Source organism: Stegodyphus dumicola, chromosome 4 (genome assembly GCF_044657685.1).
Source record: "Stegodyphus dumicola isolate Sdum_Otavi_A_Nest chromosome 4, ASM4465768v1".
Lineage (NCBI taxonomy): Eukaryota > Metazoa > Arthropoda > Arachnida > Araneae > Eresidae > Stegodyphus > Stegodyphus dumicola.
This window is the reverse complement of record NC_140771.1, coordinates 241,548,316-241,567,899: the sequence shown is the minus strand read 5'-3', so window position 1 is coordinate 241,567,899 and position 19,584 is coordinate 241,548,316. Positions and strand designations below refer to the sequence as shown.

Below are 19,584 nucleotides of genomic sequence, written 5' to 3'. Positions count from 1 at the left end.
GCCTGTTTGGGGCTTCTATAATTAAGACACAAACTAGCCCTTGATGAAGAACTAAATTATTTAAAAGCAATAGCTATTGACAGGGGCTTTTCACCCAACATTATTAATCAAGCAGTTAAAAAATTCTCATCTCAACACACTAAAAGCCACACTCTTATTTTAGGAGATTATAAAAATTCTGTTGTCATTCCCTTCTTTCCATCAATTAGCTATAAAGTTGCACATATTTTGCAGAAATTTAACTTTCGGGTTGTTTACTCTCCCATCAATAAAATTCCAACTTCTATACTCAAGGACCCCATTCCGGATATGAATTCCTGGGGTATTTATAGGATTCCTTACCAGTGCGGTTTAATTTACATTGGCCAAACTAAGAGAGCCTTAAAATTTCGCGTCAAAGAACATGAGGCATATGTTAGAAAAAAGGAAACACAGAAGTCTTCTGTTGCTCAACATTGTTGGTCCGAAAATCACACTTTCAATTTTTCCGCTGCCAAAATTATTCAAAAAACATCTTCCATTGGAGAACTGGATTTTCTAGAGGCATTTCACATTCATAAAAATCTTTCTGTTCTAGTTAACGATCCTAATTCCAATCCAAATTTGCCTTCGGCTTTTAGAGAAATTATGTTTTAGTTCTGGTTTCGCCAACAGATGGCGCCACTTGCTTATTCTTGTCCAGGCTTTCTTATCTTATCTAAACATTATTTCCTATCTTGTTCATTTGCGGTTTTGCAGCTGAAGATGATGGTTCGGTAAAACCATCGAAACTAGTCCTGTGAAAATTTTGTAAATTAACGCTGATTTTTGTTGTTTGACTTCTGAATTAGTATTTATTCGGCGTGTTATTGTGTCTTAATTACAAGTGAACTGACAACAGATTGTAATATATCCAAAGTATAGCAATTTGGATACACTTAATACTGTCTTTGTATGCAGCTGTCTGATTGTTTAGAGCCAATGTAATTAAATATGGCATATGGAAATTTTTTGTACATGTAGTTTCAGATTACAGGAAGCCCCTCAAAGTCTGAAGTCTGAACTATTGCACTAGTTTGATAGGCTTAAATATATTGGAAGGAAATCTTGGCTATTTGTAGTTAAATGATCTTTCACTTACCTTTGTTTTTCATATCCATACTTCTTTTAAATTTTCTTCTACTCTTGCTTCCAACATTCACCTTAGTAACATGTTATCACAACTGTCTTACTCTTTTAAGTTATGTTGACCGTAATAAGGTCTTCAAAACAAAGACTAGTGATGCTATAAGTGCTCAGAAACTACTAGTATCTTACTTCTCTTAGGAAAATGAATAGTTCTTATTTTTGCCATCATTTGAAACAGTATGTTATGCCATATAGTATTATAAGAGCTGCATTTCTTCACTATTCACAGTCCTACATTTCCATGTTAAGTTAAAATATCAAACTGCCTTACTTTCATGGGTATGAAAGGGATATACTGTATGTACAATATACATTATATTACTTCTTTTTACTATCACAATATATAATTCTTTATTAACTCACATATCACCCCCATAGCTTTTTAGTACAAAGTTCTGAAAATCTTTTAACCATTCAAATAATTTTGCCTTCCACAAGGCTTTTATAAAGAAATCTCCCTTAAATTTTAAAATGGATTCCTTCATGTAACAGTCATGTAAAGTATTTTTATCGTACTAATTGATTTGCTGGTGGATTTCGCATGCATGGGCTCTGATTGATGAAGCAAAAATAGGGAAAAGTTTCAAGAAAATAGGACTGTGTAATACTTTTGATGAACATCATTGCACATGGAAAGACAAACTGAATGATGATGAAGGCAATGACATCAGTGATGATGGCGATGGCCTTGCAGGCTGTAGCAGATGATACAGTTAGCAGTTCCGTCAGCATTAAATGATTCGAGGCCCAGAGAATAACAGTGGGTAATAAAAGTGGATAAGATTTCAAGATACAAGGAAGAAGAAAGGAAGATATCTTGCTAGATATTGTAATGTTATTATTACTATGTATTCTTACTGAATGTGAAGTAAATAATAGTTTCATAGCTTCTAATAGTTTATCAGTCATATCTATCCATAGTTTATCAATAAATACATTTTATTTGTTATTTTCCTTCCTTCAAAATTAAATTATTCACATAATTTCCCCCCTTGATTTTCATATAATAAAATTTGTAAAAAAGAGGAAAAGTACATGAGTAAATATGGTATATTGTTATGTTGAGAATACTTTTAATTACATTATTTGATTTAGGAATGTTTTATACTCCTAACTTACCAATTAAACATTATCATAAGTATGCATGTCACACAGATATCTTGTTTTATACACTCTTTGCTATTATCTGCTGTTTCAGGTATCCACAGTAAGTTGCTATTCCTGTATCTGCAGTTACGTGGTACTTGCAGATACGAGGGTACCCCTATAACAAAGACCACCTATTTCTCTCTGAAATAAATCAAATTCTCATCCATTTTTTTTTTAATTTGGGAAATATGTATCAAAAGAAGAGAATATTTATAACTTATAATTCAATTTTGTTCCAGTTGTCTGCTGAGTTGATGAAAGATAATTTTTAGCTAACAGTGAAATTTATATAAATAAAGATCATGTGGCTATGTTGATATATAAGATAATTTATTTATCTTCTCATCATTATGAAAATGGTTGCTAATCAGTAAAACAAAGTCAATCATATAAAAGGTATTTTACCTATATTCCTTAATGTTATTTTGCAACAAGTATTACAAATACTATTTTGTGCCATAAGTATATTATATAATTGCCTATAGTGTATCAGTTTCAAAATTTCTAAGCCTAATTCTTCCTATCATCTTGTATTTAAAGTAAAATTGAATGATGATGGTGAAATTTTGTGGTAACATACAAATTGCTGTGGTCTCTGTTCATATCTTTTTATTTATTTTTTATTGATATTTTTTAGTTTATACCATTTTACATTCAAAAATGAAATGAGAATGAACACTAGCTTTTAAAATTTATTTGCTTAATATGCACAAAGTTATTGTAAAGGCATAAAATAAAATTTTATTTTTTAAAACTTTTAAAATCTCTTTTGTCTATTGAGAAAGTAAGAGTGCCCTTAATACATTTAATAAACTTTTCCAAATTCTGTATGATTATTCTTAAAATATATTGGGAAGTAAAAAAAAGTTCTAATGAAATAATGTTAACTCCACTAAGTGTTACATACTTATCTCTCTTTTATTTTGAAAATTGTAAAATATTTTCCCCCTGAAATATATTTATATATATGAGTATGTGTAAGCATTTGAGTATGATATTTATTCATAAAAAATAAATGAATATTCCCCCTTCTGGGGGAAAAAGTGTTTAGAAAATCAGATGGTAAAAGTAAGTGTATCTTATTCTGAAATTGCTGAATAAAAATTAAAGTCCCTTCCTTCTAAGTGTTCTTTTTATAATAGTTGCTGAGCAGAAATTAATGTAAATCTTACTTTATGGGGCTGCAATTTTATAAAAACATCTAAATTTTATGTAATTTAATTCTGTATTTTGTAATTAATCAGCGACACAGAATCCTGCATTTGTGAGAAAACTGGAAGTCTTCTCTTTTGTATATACTTAAACAGTTTCAAGAAATATAATTTATGTTTTTATTTTAATAGCACTATTATTTTTGATATATTTTATGTGTTTTATATGCATATATGTAATTTTTAGGTGGCTTTATTTCTGTCATGTTCCTGCTTTCTGTGATAGTTTTCAACGCTATGAAACTGCATCAGTTTTCGGTCGAACTCTACTAATATCAGTATTTAGCATACTGCAACAGCAAGTATTGAGTAAAGTCCTTTCCACTAAAGACAAACCTGAAATAAAAAACATTATTTCAATTCACTTTCCTAGGTAATAATTTTAGCCAAATTTTTAGCATTAATTTTTGTTTTTAATTTGCTGTTTTCATCATATGCTAAATGTATATTCCTATTTAGCTCCATTTTTTATGTGACTGGAACTGGAAGTTCGAAATTAGATTTGTTTTATATGCAGATATTTCATAAGTATTTATTATTATAATAGGCAGTTAAAGGATCTTTCCTTTTTTATTTTTGAATTTTGAGCTGACATGAATGTACCAAAATTGTATAATTTTGATTTCATTTCCCATTCATGTGTTTAATTTATATATGAATAATCTTATATTCATTGTAAGATGCAAAAATTATTTATTTATCATTTATTTTTTATTCAGAATTACTATTTGTAATTTGTATCTTTATTAGTTTCAAAAGCAAAAACCGTTCTCTCCATTTTAATTAAAATCTTTATATCTTTGCACTTGAAACCAGAGTTGTTAAGCTAGATATGTCTTAATTATCTCAATAATATTTATTTTGCATATTAATCAGTCTAAGAAATACTTTAATTAAATCTTTTAATACTGAAGCATTTTTTAAATTCTGTTATTCTGAGTGCTGCCAAACAAAATTCATCAGTCTATATATTTGTTATGTAATTAAAACTAAATCTTTCTCATTCTAATATAACACCATTGAAAGATAACTATTAATTATTAATTGATTTTCTGTTAATATTAAATAAAAGGTATGTAAGAAATATTTTAATTTTATAACAGTTATTTTAATTTAATTGTGTTTTCCTATCATATCTTGTTTCAACTTACAACTTCCTACCAATCATGCTCCACCTACCTTAGAATCATGTTGAATGCAAATGAGTAAGTAGTAGTATTTAAGGAAGGTTCAACTTACTTCAGTAGAGAAAGCTAGGAATCCTGAGTTGCACGTGCTTGCCCTCAGGCTAATTCTCTCTAGAAGCTTGGCCGTATATTACATGCTTTTTGATATTTGCCGGCTAGTTAACATTAAAGGCTAACTATGTTAGATTTGTGTTAGCTTCAGCTAAAATCTCTTAGTTAGATATAGTTAGTTCTTATTTCTTATTTTAACTTTAAGTCCAAGTGAAGGCTTTGTTGTAATCCTGAAGCAAGGGACCGACTGTTCATCATATTTTGAGTGAAATAAAGAGTAGTTAACCCTTCTTGAGTTTACAATTCCTGTTATTTGAACTAAGCAATAAGTCGCTGAACCCAGTTTACAGGATTCCTCGACATTTACTTTAGCAGAATAAGAGTGAGGAACTCTAAACCATCGGTGGATTTATAAGCTACCATTATTATTGAAAACTATGTAGCCTGTATTTCCTATTCTAAAAATATTAATTTCAATGATTTAATTTTTTTCCTCCTTAAAATGAAAGCTTGAAAAGCTTGTAATTTGTTTTAATATTTCTATTAATATTATTACAGACTATAAGTTCATGAGTTTCTCTAATAATTATGCCTGACAAACAGGAAGGTATGGATACTTTACTAAAATAAGTATCACCTTATAGCAGAGTAAGCAGCAATAAATAGCTCTGTCACCAATAACACTCAAAGACTAAGCTCATTAGCATTATAATTGAACAAATTTGCTCTGAACTACTGGCTGAGCTAAATCTCTGAATTGAACTATAAATGTATTTTTTAGAGTTGCCCATCATTCTGGAAGCTTTGGAGGAAATCACTTCTAGAATCTTGAAAATGTTTCCAGAAACTTCTAGAAAATCACTAGACTACCTAGAAATTGCCAGATGTTTCCAGTTTGGCAAAGAAAATTGTTGCAAAAGCCCTTCAAGAGAATTTTGATGTATATCTTGGTTTATAAATAAGCCATGTTTTCAATTTAAATGCTGATCAATTGAGAGATCTATAACATAATACACAATATTAATACTATTACAAATACAAACTTAGGCATTAATTCGATTAAACAAAAATACTTGCTGAAACTTTTACATAAAATACATTAAATAATAAACGAATAAAAAATATCATTATGACAATACACATAAAACAAAATAAATCAAATGAATCCAGATATTTAAAATTAGGCAAAACAGCAAGCTTATTTTGTCATAGATTTTGAATTAAAACTCTATCAATACTTGGGGTTGATCAGATGCAAGCTCCCTTCTTAGGACACCCTCCTCCAAAAAAAAGAAAGGGAGGATTTTCTCTCTCTCTCTCTTTTTTTCCCCCTTCCTTTTCTTTTCCTGAATTTGCATAGGGTGCCCTTAATAAATTTAGATAGGGACTTATACTTTTGACTGTACAATTGGATTATTAGATTTAAGCAAGTACACTTTTTATTATTTTATGATATAAAACTGTAGATGAATTTTGTAAAAAGAAATGCTTAATCTCTTGTCACCATTAAATTATGGGATAAATTATTTTTCTTCTTTTAGTTCAGTAAATATTTGGATTTTAAATAAAAATTTATTTTACTGAAATGTTTTCTTATTTTCCTTTTAGTCTGAATTATATGTTACGTCTGTCCTTAAATAATGAAGAATATGTGTATGTATGTTAAGACAAAATATATGAAGCAACATAATAATTATAATGATAATTATATATGAAACAGAATTCTAACATTAATTTACAATAAATATAGGTTCTTTCTTTTCTAAAAATAATATTTGTCTATAATAAATTCCTCTAAATTGTGTCATTTCAAAATTGATAGCCATCATATGACTTTTACATAACAACGCTGGTGATACATATGGTTTCGTAAACTAAAATTCAAAGAGCCAATAACAATTTTAGAGAGTTATTAGATAGCCAGTCAAAAGATTTCGGAATCGAAACTGAATCAGGCTGAACTTGAACACATCACCTACTTTTTTGCTGCAAGGATGTGTTATACCAAAAATGTAAAAAGTTCTTTAAGAATCAGGCCCTGCGTCCCTAATTTTATTTCTATTGACATATAATGAATATGTTTATCAACTAAAATAAAAAAAAGGAATATTAATTCAACAACTTTTGCATCTTCTACGTTATACGTCTTTAACACGTCATCTTTCTTCAACAATTTCCATTTAATTACATATATGTACATTTATTTCTCTGGCATTCTGGAAAATCGTCACCATTTAGAGGTACCAAATTTTGGTGTCACATTGTGGTTCACTTGAACATGTACATCTCGAACCCAGAATTTCGAATTTGATTTTTTACTTATTTTATGTTTAATGCGAAATTAATAAAATTTTGATTAACAAACTCGGTGATTTAAAAACAATGTGTTGCTACTTGGCAAAGCCTAAGATATTTTTCTTTCAAGTTTAATTAATAAGTTCTGGGCTAAAGCAAGTCACTTAGCTAAGGGTGATCATCATAAATGTGCTGACATGGACCCACACATTACATCTATTATTGATAAGTTTTGAATGTGTTAAGCTAAACTATTCCCTTTCATTGCTCAAAATAGCATTATATCTATTGATAACAAGCTACTGATTTATAAATCCATTCTACATCCCTTGCTATGTTATACCTGCCCTGTCTGGATGTATTCACATAGAACTAAAAGGCTTATAAACTGCACTAAAAGGCTTGTTCTGTTACAGATTGTAAATGCTCCATCATATGTAAGAAGTAATAGGGTTTGTGAAGAACTAAACATCATGCAGCTCTGTACCTTTTATTATTATCTGGCTCAAAACAACACTATTAGTAATGCACTGTAAATAATGAAGCAATTAAAATTTGTGACTATGATGTCAGGACTCTTTTTAACAGCAAAAGACCTAAATATATTTTAAGTGCCACTATCTCCAGATAATTACTGTATTTCTGTTATTATTATTTATTATATATATATATATATATGTAAGATGTAACAAAATACGATAGCTGCTTTAAGAATAATTGGTGACTTCAAAATTAACTATTCTAGACTTTATGTTCTCCCCTTTAGATTCATCCGTTCTCTCAAATTCGAGATCTTTCCATGTTACACAACAACCTAAAATTAACCAATCACAGATTATCTGTACTTGTATATCATATTTAGTATAAATATTCTCGGCACAACAACTACGTCATTCCTTTCCCTAGCTTCCACCCTGCAAAAAACTCTAACGCCACATATGTATAAGATAAAAAATATGAAAGCAAACTTCTAAATTTAATTGTCTATAACCTCTTTTTTTTTTCCTAATTAATTTGTGGACTCGTCTCTTTCTCTAAAAAATAGCACTATAAATCTAAACTGCATTCAAATTAATCATGCGATCTTACATAACCCTTGATGAAAATATCTCTTGCCCAATCCAAATAATTGTAAACCAAAACTAACATGAACTGTACCTTGTTGACTTCCTCTGCATTAGTATTGTGATGCCCTCTTTTTATTCTCACTTATGCTTTCATCCTGCTAAGAAGGTTATGCTATCATCTATGTTCGCTTCCATTGCTATAGTATCTAAAATGTTTTCGAAATAGGCACAATTGGAGTGCCAAGTGAATTATGACCACCAATGTGAATTTAAATAAATATGAAATTTAATCTGGCTCTACTGCTTCTTCATCAAAATGGATGGATGCTCTAAGCATCAAGTATCTTCGCAATCAGCATTTCTACGCATTTATGTCTCAGTACTTCCAAATTTGTGCTTTTACATTTTATTTAGCTCAACAGGATTGGATTACATGCTACTAACCTCAATAGAACATTTATTCCTCAGTTGGATTTCTGTAAAATAGTATCTGCAGATCCATCTTTTTAAAAGTTAGGTATCATCAAGTGAATATGGTGTGCTTAAAAGTGCTGTCATTACATTTTTAAGCCAGTTCTAATAGTGAAGAAATCTACACGGGTTTGTTATTCTGTGTTCACAGTGAATCATGGGAAAAGTCCTGTTTTACCGAAAATTTTAATGCAAGTTTGTGCCGCTTTCATAATCAAATCATTCATGCTGTGTCATCAAACTGTAGTTTTATTACATATATATGTATATGCAAGATAAAAAAATATGTAAAATTATAACTTAAATTAGCAATTAGCATCATAATTCTTCATTTTAATTTGTGTATTCTGTTTTCAGTTAATGGTTGTAAATTTGTATGAATTGCACCTTTCCAAATTAATCCACATCATGCTATCTTATGTAAGCATAGTATTGCGGATATTTTTTAACCAATCAGATTAATGAACTTTTTGACTACCTCATTTTTCTGAATACAGAATTACTTCTTTGCTGATTTCCCTTGCTGCTGCTAGCCATGCACCATTACCTAAGCTATACAAAATTATGGCGATGCATCTTGCATCCATAATGATGTGTGATTGAGAGTATGTATCGTAAGAATGCTCTGTAATAAATCATGTATTGTCTACACCTCATCTGAAAGTTTGCTTCTTCATAATGCATTTCTGATGTTACTAGCTTCTGACAAGCTCCTATACAAAATTATGGCAATGCATCTTGCATCCATAATGATGTGTGATTGAGATAGAGTATGTTAAGAAATAGAAATAGATAGAGTATGTTCTTAACATCAATTTAACATCCATAATGATGTGTGATTGAGATAGAGTATGATGATGTGTGATAGAGTATGTATCTTAAGAATACTCTGTAATAAATTATGTATTGTCTACACCTCATCTGAAAGTTTTCTTTTCCGTAATGCATTTATGATGTTACTAGCTCCTGACGAGTTAAAACAAGGATCGTCATTTTTATTTTATATGCAGTTAAGAATCTCAGGTTATCTGTGGAAATTATTATGCGTGTTGTGTGAGTGTGTGTGTATATGTAAACATAAATAATTAAACAAATGTTAAGAAGGACTATTAAGAATGCTGCGCCTAGGCTTCAATGATTTAATTAAACATAATTAGAATTAAAGTAGAATACTCCTATTAAAATTCTCATATTTCAAATTAAAACTAAGAAAGCCAATAAAGAATTACAATTTGAAGTCTAAATAAATTCCAATTTACAAATTCATAATTTTAGGTAACATTTAAAATTTTTTAAAGGTGTTAAATAGTAAAAGAAAAATCAGTACAGAAAAATTGTTTTGCAAGCAATGGCTAATAGTTATGAAATGCATAAAATTGTGACGGAAAAACTGCCAGTAATAATTATAGCCATATAAAGAAAATTACCTAAAAATGAACATTTGAAAATATAATAAAACAATACCGACTCTTCAGGGTGAAGTAGCTTATATCACACTCCTTTCAACCATTCAGATATCATGTTTTGTCCTTGTATGTGCATATACAAATTAAAAGTAGAAAGGAAATTACATGTAAATATTTAATTTCCCAAATTTAGCAAACTCATGTGCATATCAAAAATTCCCCTACACAATTTAAATTAATTTAAAATTATTTGGAATGAAAAACTTTATTTAAATGGGGGAAAAAAAAAGAAAAAAAAAAAAACGCTTGACCTAAAAGTAAGTATTGAATCAATAGTATGAGCAAAACATGTAAAAAAATGTAGAAATGAAACATTATATGCATTGTAAATAAAATGAGTACACATAATATTACAAAAATATTCAGTTAACTTAAATGTGAAATTTAAAAAAAAAAAAAAAAAAAAAAAAAAAAAAAAAAAGAATTAGTCCAGAATATATATGTAATAAAATATGGAACAAAATTGTTAAACTTAATTGGAATCAATTGGCAATATATATCTTCAAATTTATAAGTTTTAATTAAACACATCCCCCCTTCAGTGATATGCTTCGCACCATTTTTTATCACTCTTTCCCTGCAGCTATGTTGCAAAATCTTTAGCCCATTTGCTGCTCAGGATTGAAACAAAAATTTTCCAGCTTATAAATATGACCGCAGCTAATATGCATAATTTTTTCTCACTTGCTACTGCTTGAATAGATTGCATCTCTCGCTTCACTTTCTTTCTCCGTTATTTTAAAAAAAAATTATCATTCATCACCATATAATCACACTTTCTGTATTTATCTTTGCATCAAGCCCATAGTTAGTAAATAGTAAATGAAATGAGTTATTATCCCATAAACATTTGAAGAGAACTTTGTTCAATAGGGGTTATGCTTTCTGCATTGGTACCCTGCTGCTACACAGTTCGACCTGCATGTAATCAACAAATTCAGCGATTTAAAAAAAATGAGTTGCCCCTGCTGGAGTTAAAATATTTTTATCTTATCTTTAGGCAAGATGGAAGATATTTAATTTTTCTCTCAGATTTAATCTGTTATTGATTAACAAACCAAGCAATTTAAAAGCAATAAGTGGAGTTCTTCATATCTGTTATAATTAATTACTGCCTAGGCTCACTAAAACCGTAATATGTTTTTTCTTTTTTATAAAACCTTTTTAGGCAGCTTGTCAGTCAAATTATTTAATTGAAAAATCATTTTTCCAACAATAATAATTTGAATAATCATTGTTTTACTTTCAACAATGAGATATATTTCACAAGAGAAGAATTAGAATGATCTTGTTTATTTTCATTAGCTAATATAAATCATGTGATCTCTGAGGTCATCTACCTTTTGTATTTACATTAGGTATACATAAGTGATCTCTGAGGTTATCAGAATGTATCTCTTATTATTTACAACCTCATGATAAAATTTATTATCTCTAGATTTCAGCATTAAAAGTTTTATACACCATGTCCACAAAGTCTCTATCCTGTCTTTATTTTTGTAACCATTAGTCATATACATACACTTCCGATTACAAAGATGATTTAAATGATGCAATATTCATGTTTTAACATTTTAAATTTTTTTAAAAACTCAGTTTTATAACAATTATGAAATCTAAAATTTTATATTATCCCCCACTTTTCACACTTATGTTTGGTAAAATTTTATGAAAGATAAAAAACGAAAAGTACAGCTCAGAAGGTTTAGTTTAATCAATTATGGAAAGGCAATTCAGTATATCAAAATCGTAAAAACAATCTTGTATTTAGCGTAAGTATATTGAAACATTCGAGTACATTTACGCTAAATACAAGGTTGTTTTTATGATTTCGATTGTCACATTAGCGTGTTTCTCTTTTAGTCCAATTCAATATATATGTGAATATAGGGAGGCTGCTTTCGTGGAGAATTTTTAAAACAAAACCAGTTTGCATCCATGTTACACAAGGGAAAAACCACAAAAATTTCTATGCAGTCTGTGAGGATTTAAATCCAGGTTGAATGACCAGTGTTCAGTGACTTACCGCTCAGCCGCTGGTGGACTTCCAAAACTAAGAATCAGTATTAATATTACATTTAAATATTTTAGATAACTTATTATATTTTAATGTCCAACAATATTTTTTCATTAGCTCAGAAGGGGATATTGGTCTCGAAATGAGATTTTGTGCCTGATCACTATAAACAATAAATCACTTTAATTATTTTATCAATTTAATATTAAATGCATTGTTACCACAAAATACTATCAACCTGTATTATCTTAAAGTTAAATAATGAAGAATCGTCATGAATGTGTGATTCTTGCATAGTGAAAAAACAGCGGTACTTGGACATCAAATTTTCAATAACATAGTCCTGCTCTGAACATGCACACCTGGAAGCACAAAATTAGAATTTAGAATTTGTTTATTATCTATATTGTAAAGATATATTTTTAAAAACATTTTGTGATTTTGCTGTTTAATTGAATTTTATGTGGTGTAAGTATGAAGAATGTGATATTTAATAAATAAGCAAATAATAATAATAATAATAATAAAGAGTTTTGCAAGCCATCTTACTAAGAAAACTGAACATTGATATAACATATTGAGAAAAGACGGAAAAAAAAATATAAGAGTGTATGCCAGCACTTAACACTGCATTGGGAATTCTAAACATATGCTGCTTTTAAATTTTTTCTGATTTTGCTGTTGAACTGTATATGGTGTAGGTGCGAAGAAAATGATGCTTAATAATAAAGATAAAAAGGGGGAAAGGCTTAGCAGAAGTAAGAGCTGTAGCAGACTGGTAGACTGTAAACTCAGCGAGAGCATAGAAAAATCTAATCAAACCCTTTTGAGCTACCGTTAAAATATGAAACTGTTTAGATTTTTTCATAGTTTTATTTTTTAGTGCATAGTATGCAATATTTCATAACTTTCTGTAATTAAATATGTTTATTTTTAAGCTTCATATGTTTTGTTCAGTCCAGGGATAATTTTATAATGTGAAAAAAGTATAGATAATGAAATATTTATTTATTTTTCAATAAATGGAAAAGAAATATTTGCTTAAAATAGTCTATTTTTTTTGGGGGGGCGGCGGGGTATTAGCTCTAGATCAAGGTGCCCAACGTTTTTAAGGAGAGTACCACTATCTGAAAAAAAAAAAAAAAAAAGTTATGTGTGACACTTCCAACTTTTTCAACATACTTAAAATATAAAAGAGCGAAAAAATGTTATTTATAGGCTGATTATGGGATTTTTAGGCAAATAATACATTTTTTATGTTAGTGTGAGCAGTGGACATTTAAAAAATAATATAATAAATAAAATAAACGTACAGAAAAGGGTTTTAGTGTTAATAAACATTTTTAAAGCTTCAGTCAGTTAGGTTATGTATAAAATAAAAGTGAATAATGTAAAACATTTAATTTTAGCTAACTATTAAACAGTCAGTACTTAATATAGTACCAAGTCATTATATTAGGATTAGTTCTTGAAGATGCTAACAAAATTGTTTTAGGTGCATATCAGTTAATCTTGAGGGTAATTTGATTTTATCATGTTCATATTGGAAAACATTTGTTCACAAACAGATGTTGATCCAAACCTACATTACTAATATCTCAGCCAAATCGGGTAAATTTGGAAAATTGCTTGTTGATGCAAATTTCCAAAATTCAATATAATTTGCATTACTTGCAGTTGAAATGAGTTTCTTATATTTGCTTTTCAGTGTAGTATTTATTCTAATGTGTTTATGTGTGTATCTATCCACGGAGTTGCTATTATTTTTGCAAACGATACTATTATCTCAGATGATATTATTATTTTTTCAAATCTTTTAATTTTCTATTGACTAATGCAGCATTATTTTTAACAGTTAAAGTAAAATTAAAATCGATGAACCTTGCTTGTGTGGTCATGGAAGTTTCAAATACTATCTGTTATTAAATATGAAAAATCTGTACTTATTCTCCTCGCATGGCAGAGAAATGGTGGCATCTAAGGCCATCAAATTTTAAACATTCTTAGTCTTCCACCAGAACATGTGAACCTATATTTCATGCGAATTTAATGAAATTTGGTTTCGCAAACTTGCCAATTTAAAAGCAATGTGATGCTGAAATGTGTAATAATGTGTTGCTTAGCGTTTTAAAAGCACTAGACAAAGTATGAAATATTAAAATCGTAAATTTAATTAAATAACTCGGTGATTAAGAAGAAATGTGTTCTCATTGCGCGAAATAAAATATTTTATCTTCATTGCGCCAGTGGGTTGTCGTTTGGCAAAGAGTAAGATATTTGATTTTTCTTCTCAATTCAGTTTCTTTGTTATTGATTAACAAGCTAAGTGATTTAATGTAATAAATGTACTTCTTCATCTCTTATTATTAATTACTAGATGGACTCATTAAAGTCATATATATTTTTTCTGTATTTGTAACTACCGTATATTCCGGAATATAATGTGCACCTGTAATTTCAAACTACATTCTTTAATTTTTAGGTATGTACGCGCAACTTTTTAAAAGTGAAAAAACATTCACAAAAGGAGGACAAATGCTTCATGGCAGACTAGAAATAGTGTGTGCATGGCTAATAAAAGCGTGGAATGAAATAACCCAACATAAGTCTTATAAAAAATTTAATATATCTAACAATCTAGATTGAATGGAAGATGATTATTTATTTATGGATCAAAGTAACAGTGAATGTAAAGATGAAACAGAATTCGATCACGTGGCTAAAGATACTATAACGGAAGACGAATACGACGAACTTTTCATGTTGTCCCGTTAATGAAAATTTCGAAGTTCATAAAGTTTCATTTCTTTTAAATACAATTATAAACAGCATGTAGAATGTAATGGCACATGTAGAAATTTAAATTTTGTACGCTCATCTTCTCTTTATTTGGAATCCATCATTTTTATATCCAAATATAACGCGTACCCGTAAATTTCGATCTTATCTTTTTTATTAAAAGTGCGCGTTATATGCCGGATTGTACGTTATTTTAGGTGAATTAAAAGATAAAAATTAGGAAGCAGTATTGTCGGAGCCGTAGCTAAGATTTTCAGCGCGCGGGGACAGCCGAAGATTTCACCCCACCCCCTTCTATTTGCCAAGAATGGAAAGCATTTTATTCTAAAATTTCTTAACATCAATTTGGCGCCTCCTGGATGCTACGTCCGGGGACAGATGTCCCCTCTTGCTCCCCCTTCTTAGCCTGAGTGTTGTCTGAGAGCGAAGAATGCTCTTCAGAACCTTCTTTCATCTTTGTTGTAGCATGCAGTATTATCATTACTTTAGTCGCATTTCATTTTTTTAGTGCATATTCTTTTTAGCATGCATGAATTTATTCCTCTAATTATCATTAATTTATAATTATTTATCTTTCACATTTTATTTTATTTCAATTATTTACTATTTTATCTATTGTGATTTTTATTTATTTCCCTTCCCCATTTCTGACAGCCTTCTAATTGTACAAACTAAGTCGTGGAACCAGTCTGAATTTTAACTTGCTTTCTCTTAGCATAAAAATTCTGTAGTTCGTGCTAAATAAAGGTAATAAAGAATCGTAGGCTTGTCTTTTTTCCAGGTAATCTCCGCCTCTGCAGTTCATTATCATAAATTTAAATTAATATCAGTATGTTGTTTCAACAATAAATTTTCAAGTTAGGAAATAGGGCATTACCGGAAAACTTCTCTCAACTTTGACCTGTGAAAATAAAGCATAGAACTTTTAAAAAGTGAACGGATGTATAAATTCGGCTATTTTCTCGGCTTAATATTAGAACTTCTTTTACGGCTCTCCTGGAAACAGTGAAATAAAATATGGCCTAAAGAGGGAGGGAAAAAAAAAAACTGATTGCAGCTGCATAAACGATTATTTATAAGTGGAAGGCAATAATATAAACCAACTATTCATACTCAAATGATTTATTGTTGATTGCTTTGACATTTTGCTGAGTCAAACGTAAATCGAGAGTCGGCAAACAGCAGATGGCCAGTAAAGATGGAAACAAGATAAATGGAATTCAGACGACCTTTGAGAGTGAAATACATTTTCTTGGTTTAACCGTGTTTTTTTATTTAAAACGATGCTTTGGATGTCGAAAGTTTTTATATTTTTTATTGCTACTTTTTCCCTCTTCCCCCCCCCAAATAACATTTTATTTTTTGGGGGTAATTTGATGATTTTCTTAATCGTCGAGGAAAATGTCTTATTCACCTGACAGTTGTACAAAACTTGATGCATAATATCTTGATGAAGTGTTAAATATCTTAGTTTTTTAATCAATAGCAGACATTGAATAGTTTACGCTTTCCTGAATGGCAAAGTACTGGCGCATAGAAGATAACAAATATTTTATTTCGGGCAGAGGAAAACCTTTCTTTTAAATCTTTGAGTTTATTGATTAAATTTGAAACGCAAATGTCTTACAGTTTGCCAAGAGGCAACAAATTTCTTTTAAATTGCTCAGTCTTTCGACTGAATTTTAAACATAAATATATCTTACGCTTTATTTTGTGACAGCATATTCTTTTAAAGTCGTCGAGTTTGTTAATCAAAATTTCAGCAAATTTGAAACTGAAGCCAAAGAAATCGTACAAACTGCAAAAGCAATAGGCGGCGAAGGATATTCAGATATTGTAGAAGGCGAAATAAACGAATTAGTCAAAAATGATGATCATGAAATGCCAAATGAAGAGCAGACGGTGAAAGCAGCGATAGGAATAAGGTGAAGAACCTTTATAAGAAGTTAAGTAAATTGTCAACAAAGGCTCAGTAACTGTCTGATTGTGTAATGGAGATAGATCAAAATGAAGAAAAAAGAGGATGTATGGATACTTTATGAAAGATATTAAAAAATTTTGCACTTCTTACCGCGAAAGGTTTGATAAGTTGCATCAGATATTGTCCCAAGGAAAAATCACCAGCTATTAAAAAATAAATAATTGTATCATGTACATTAGGTTTGTATAAACTTTCTGAATCGTATCCATGTTCTGAATTTTTTTTTTCCATAGAACATTGACTCTACAGAACGCGATTTTGCGGTTACAACGCAATCTGTTATTAGCGTAACCCCCTTGTTCGTCAAGGGTTTTTTGTTACCTTTACTACAGTATATAAGTTCATTATTGGAGGGGGGGGAAAAAAAAAACTACGTCCAAAGGGCCTTTTTTTAACATTTTTTCTCTTACCTTTATTTATTAAATATCATGTTCATCGCACTTAAACCATAAAATTCAGTTCAAGGGCAATATCGCAAAATAGTTTGAAATTGAGCTTATCTTTATAATTTCCGATACAGAGTCTCGCACGTTGGAGATAAAAATGTTTTTTCTGGACAACGTTGCCATTGCTCGCTTTGAAATTCTTGAGTTTGTTAATCAAAAATTCGTTAAAGTTTTACAAGAAAGGAAATCGATAATAAAAGAAATTTCAAATTTGTGCTTCCACATGCCCATATTCGCAGTAGGGGATTACGTGATTCAAAATTCGATGGCTCTATGTACCGTTGTTTTATCACAATGCAAGAAATATACAGACATTTATGCAATTTTTCATTTTTAATTTCCTCAAATATAATGCATATTTGGTGGCAACAGTTTGAAAAATGAAACGGGCATTTATAGTGTAGCAATGCAAAAAATGGAAAACTGTATTTCAGATCCATTTCTCTCATCAAAATGAAAGATACCAAATTTTCTACTTGCTTAAATTTACTTTTGCACCATCGAATAAAGAAAAAAAAAAAAAAAAAATCTTTTAAATCAAATTTTAAAAATAATTTCCGATTTTTTTAAGCTAATTCTAGAATATATTTCTTTCCCCCCGACTATTCGATATTAACGATTTTGAAGTTCGAGTTCTAAAAATGTATCCGTTACAAAATTTTGAAATTATAAGATTCTTTCAAAATTGTGTATAAAATAAGAAAAATAGAGATACCTTTTAGTAGTAGTAAAAAACATAATTTCAGTAATATTATTTCCAATAATGTCCAAGTTATAATGAAAATTAGTTATAAAATTTTTGTAATATTGTATGAGATGTTTTGAAAAACGCCTTCCCTAAACATATAACTTAATTGTGGCTAATTACTTCCAAATTATTTTTGTATATTTGTTTTTATTTCAGTTATGTAATATTGTATGACCATACATCATACTTAATAACTATGATTTATACAGTGATAAAAGCCATTTACCTCCTACAGGGAAGGAGGTTAAATTGCTGTTGTATTTAAACATCCCACAGCCATTAGCAAGTAGTTACGCTTATTACCTTGTGTGAACCTGTCCATTTTTATCAAATTTTGCCAGTTTTCTATGTTATTTAATGTCTAAAGTCCATTTTACATTGCTTTCTAGTAAGAAAATGTGAATTATTAAAATGAGCAAGTATTTAATTTTATAAAACCAGAAATGTTGGCAGCTGGGCATCAGAATTTTTTTTTTTCCTTGCTTGTCTAAGGAGGGGAAGACAATTTTTCTGTATGTTTGTACAGCGTGTTTTTTTTTTAACAGTTCTATTATTTGATTATGGAAAAATATACTAAAGTTATTTATAGAACAGACGATGAAGGGGAAAAAATATGTGTTTGTCGTGGACGCACTCAGGTGATCAATGTTTATTAATGTTTAATCAGTTTAACAGTATTTTTTCCCAAATTATTTCAAATTATGGGAAGTTTTCGATTAATTTCGTAAGTTGGCTTATTTTGTTTACTTTATTGCTCATTGATGCTCAAAATGATAGTTATGCTGTAAAATAAATCAATAAAATACTTAATCCATCATCATTTAATCTTTATTAGTCCAAAGAGGCTTTGTCCCTGAAGGACTATTGTTTTCGTTTTGGGATTTTGTGTCGGAACCCTAAGTGGCGTATCACTTTTCAAATCGTTGCCGTGAAATACTGTCGCCCTGTATTATATTTGAAGAAATTAAATGAGGGGAGGGGGAAGAATCTCACATTGTGATAAAACAACGGTACACCTAGAGCCATCCAATTTTGACGTAATCACGTAATCCTACTGCGACTATGGGCATCTGAAAGCCCAAATTTGGAATTTGTTTTATTATCGATTTCATATTTTGTAAAACTTTAACGAATTTTTAGTTAACAAACTGAACGATTTAAAAGTAAGCAATGGGCAACTCACGGGGGGGGGGGGAGCGTTTTTATTTCTAGCGCGCGGAACTGTTTATCAGAAATTCTAAAGATATGCTCATTTTAAAATTATTTTGCGACATTGCTGTTAACTGAATTTTATGGTTTAAGTGCAAAGAACATGTTATTTAATAAATAAAGGTAACAAACAAAACGAAAATAAAACGCCCCTTTGGATGTAATTTAAAATCTGAAACCTTTCTGATTTTTTTTTTTTTTTAATACTGTTTATTAGCCCAAAAGGACTATTAATTTCGAAATGGGATTTTGCGTGGAATCACTATAAATGCGTCCTTTCACTTTTCGTTCAAATCTGTTGCCATTCAGCAAAATGTAAG

The 19,584-nt window shown here is 29.7% G+C and overlaps 1 protein-coding gene across 5 annotated transcripts in view; it reads left to right on the top strand.

The window, feature by feature from the left end:
* Positions 1–19,584, top strand: part of Gcn5 (Gcn5 acetyltransferase) — a 93,493-nt gene that overhangs the window by 27,702 nt on the left and 46,207 nt on the right. For all 5 annotated transcript variants that reach the window (XM_035360245.2, XM_035360242.2, XM_035360243.2 and 2 more), the window contains exon 7: positions 3,715–3,900. In XM_035360245.2, coding sequence (XP_035216136.1) covers positions 3,715–3,900 — 186 coding nt within the window. The remainder of the gene's footprint in view (positions 1–3,714; positions 3,901–19,584) is intronic.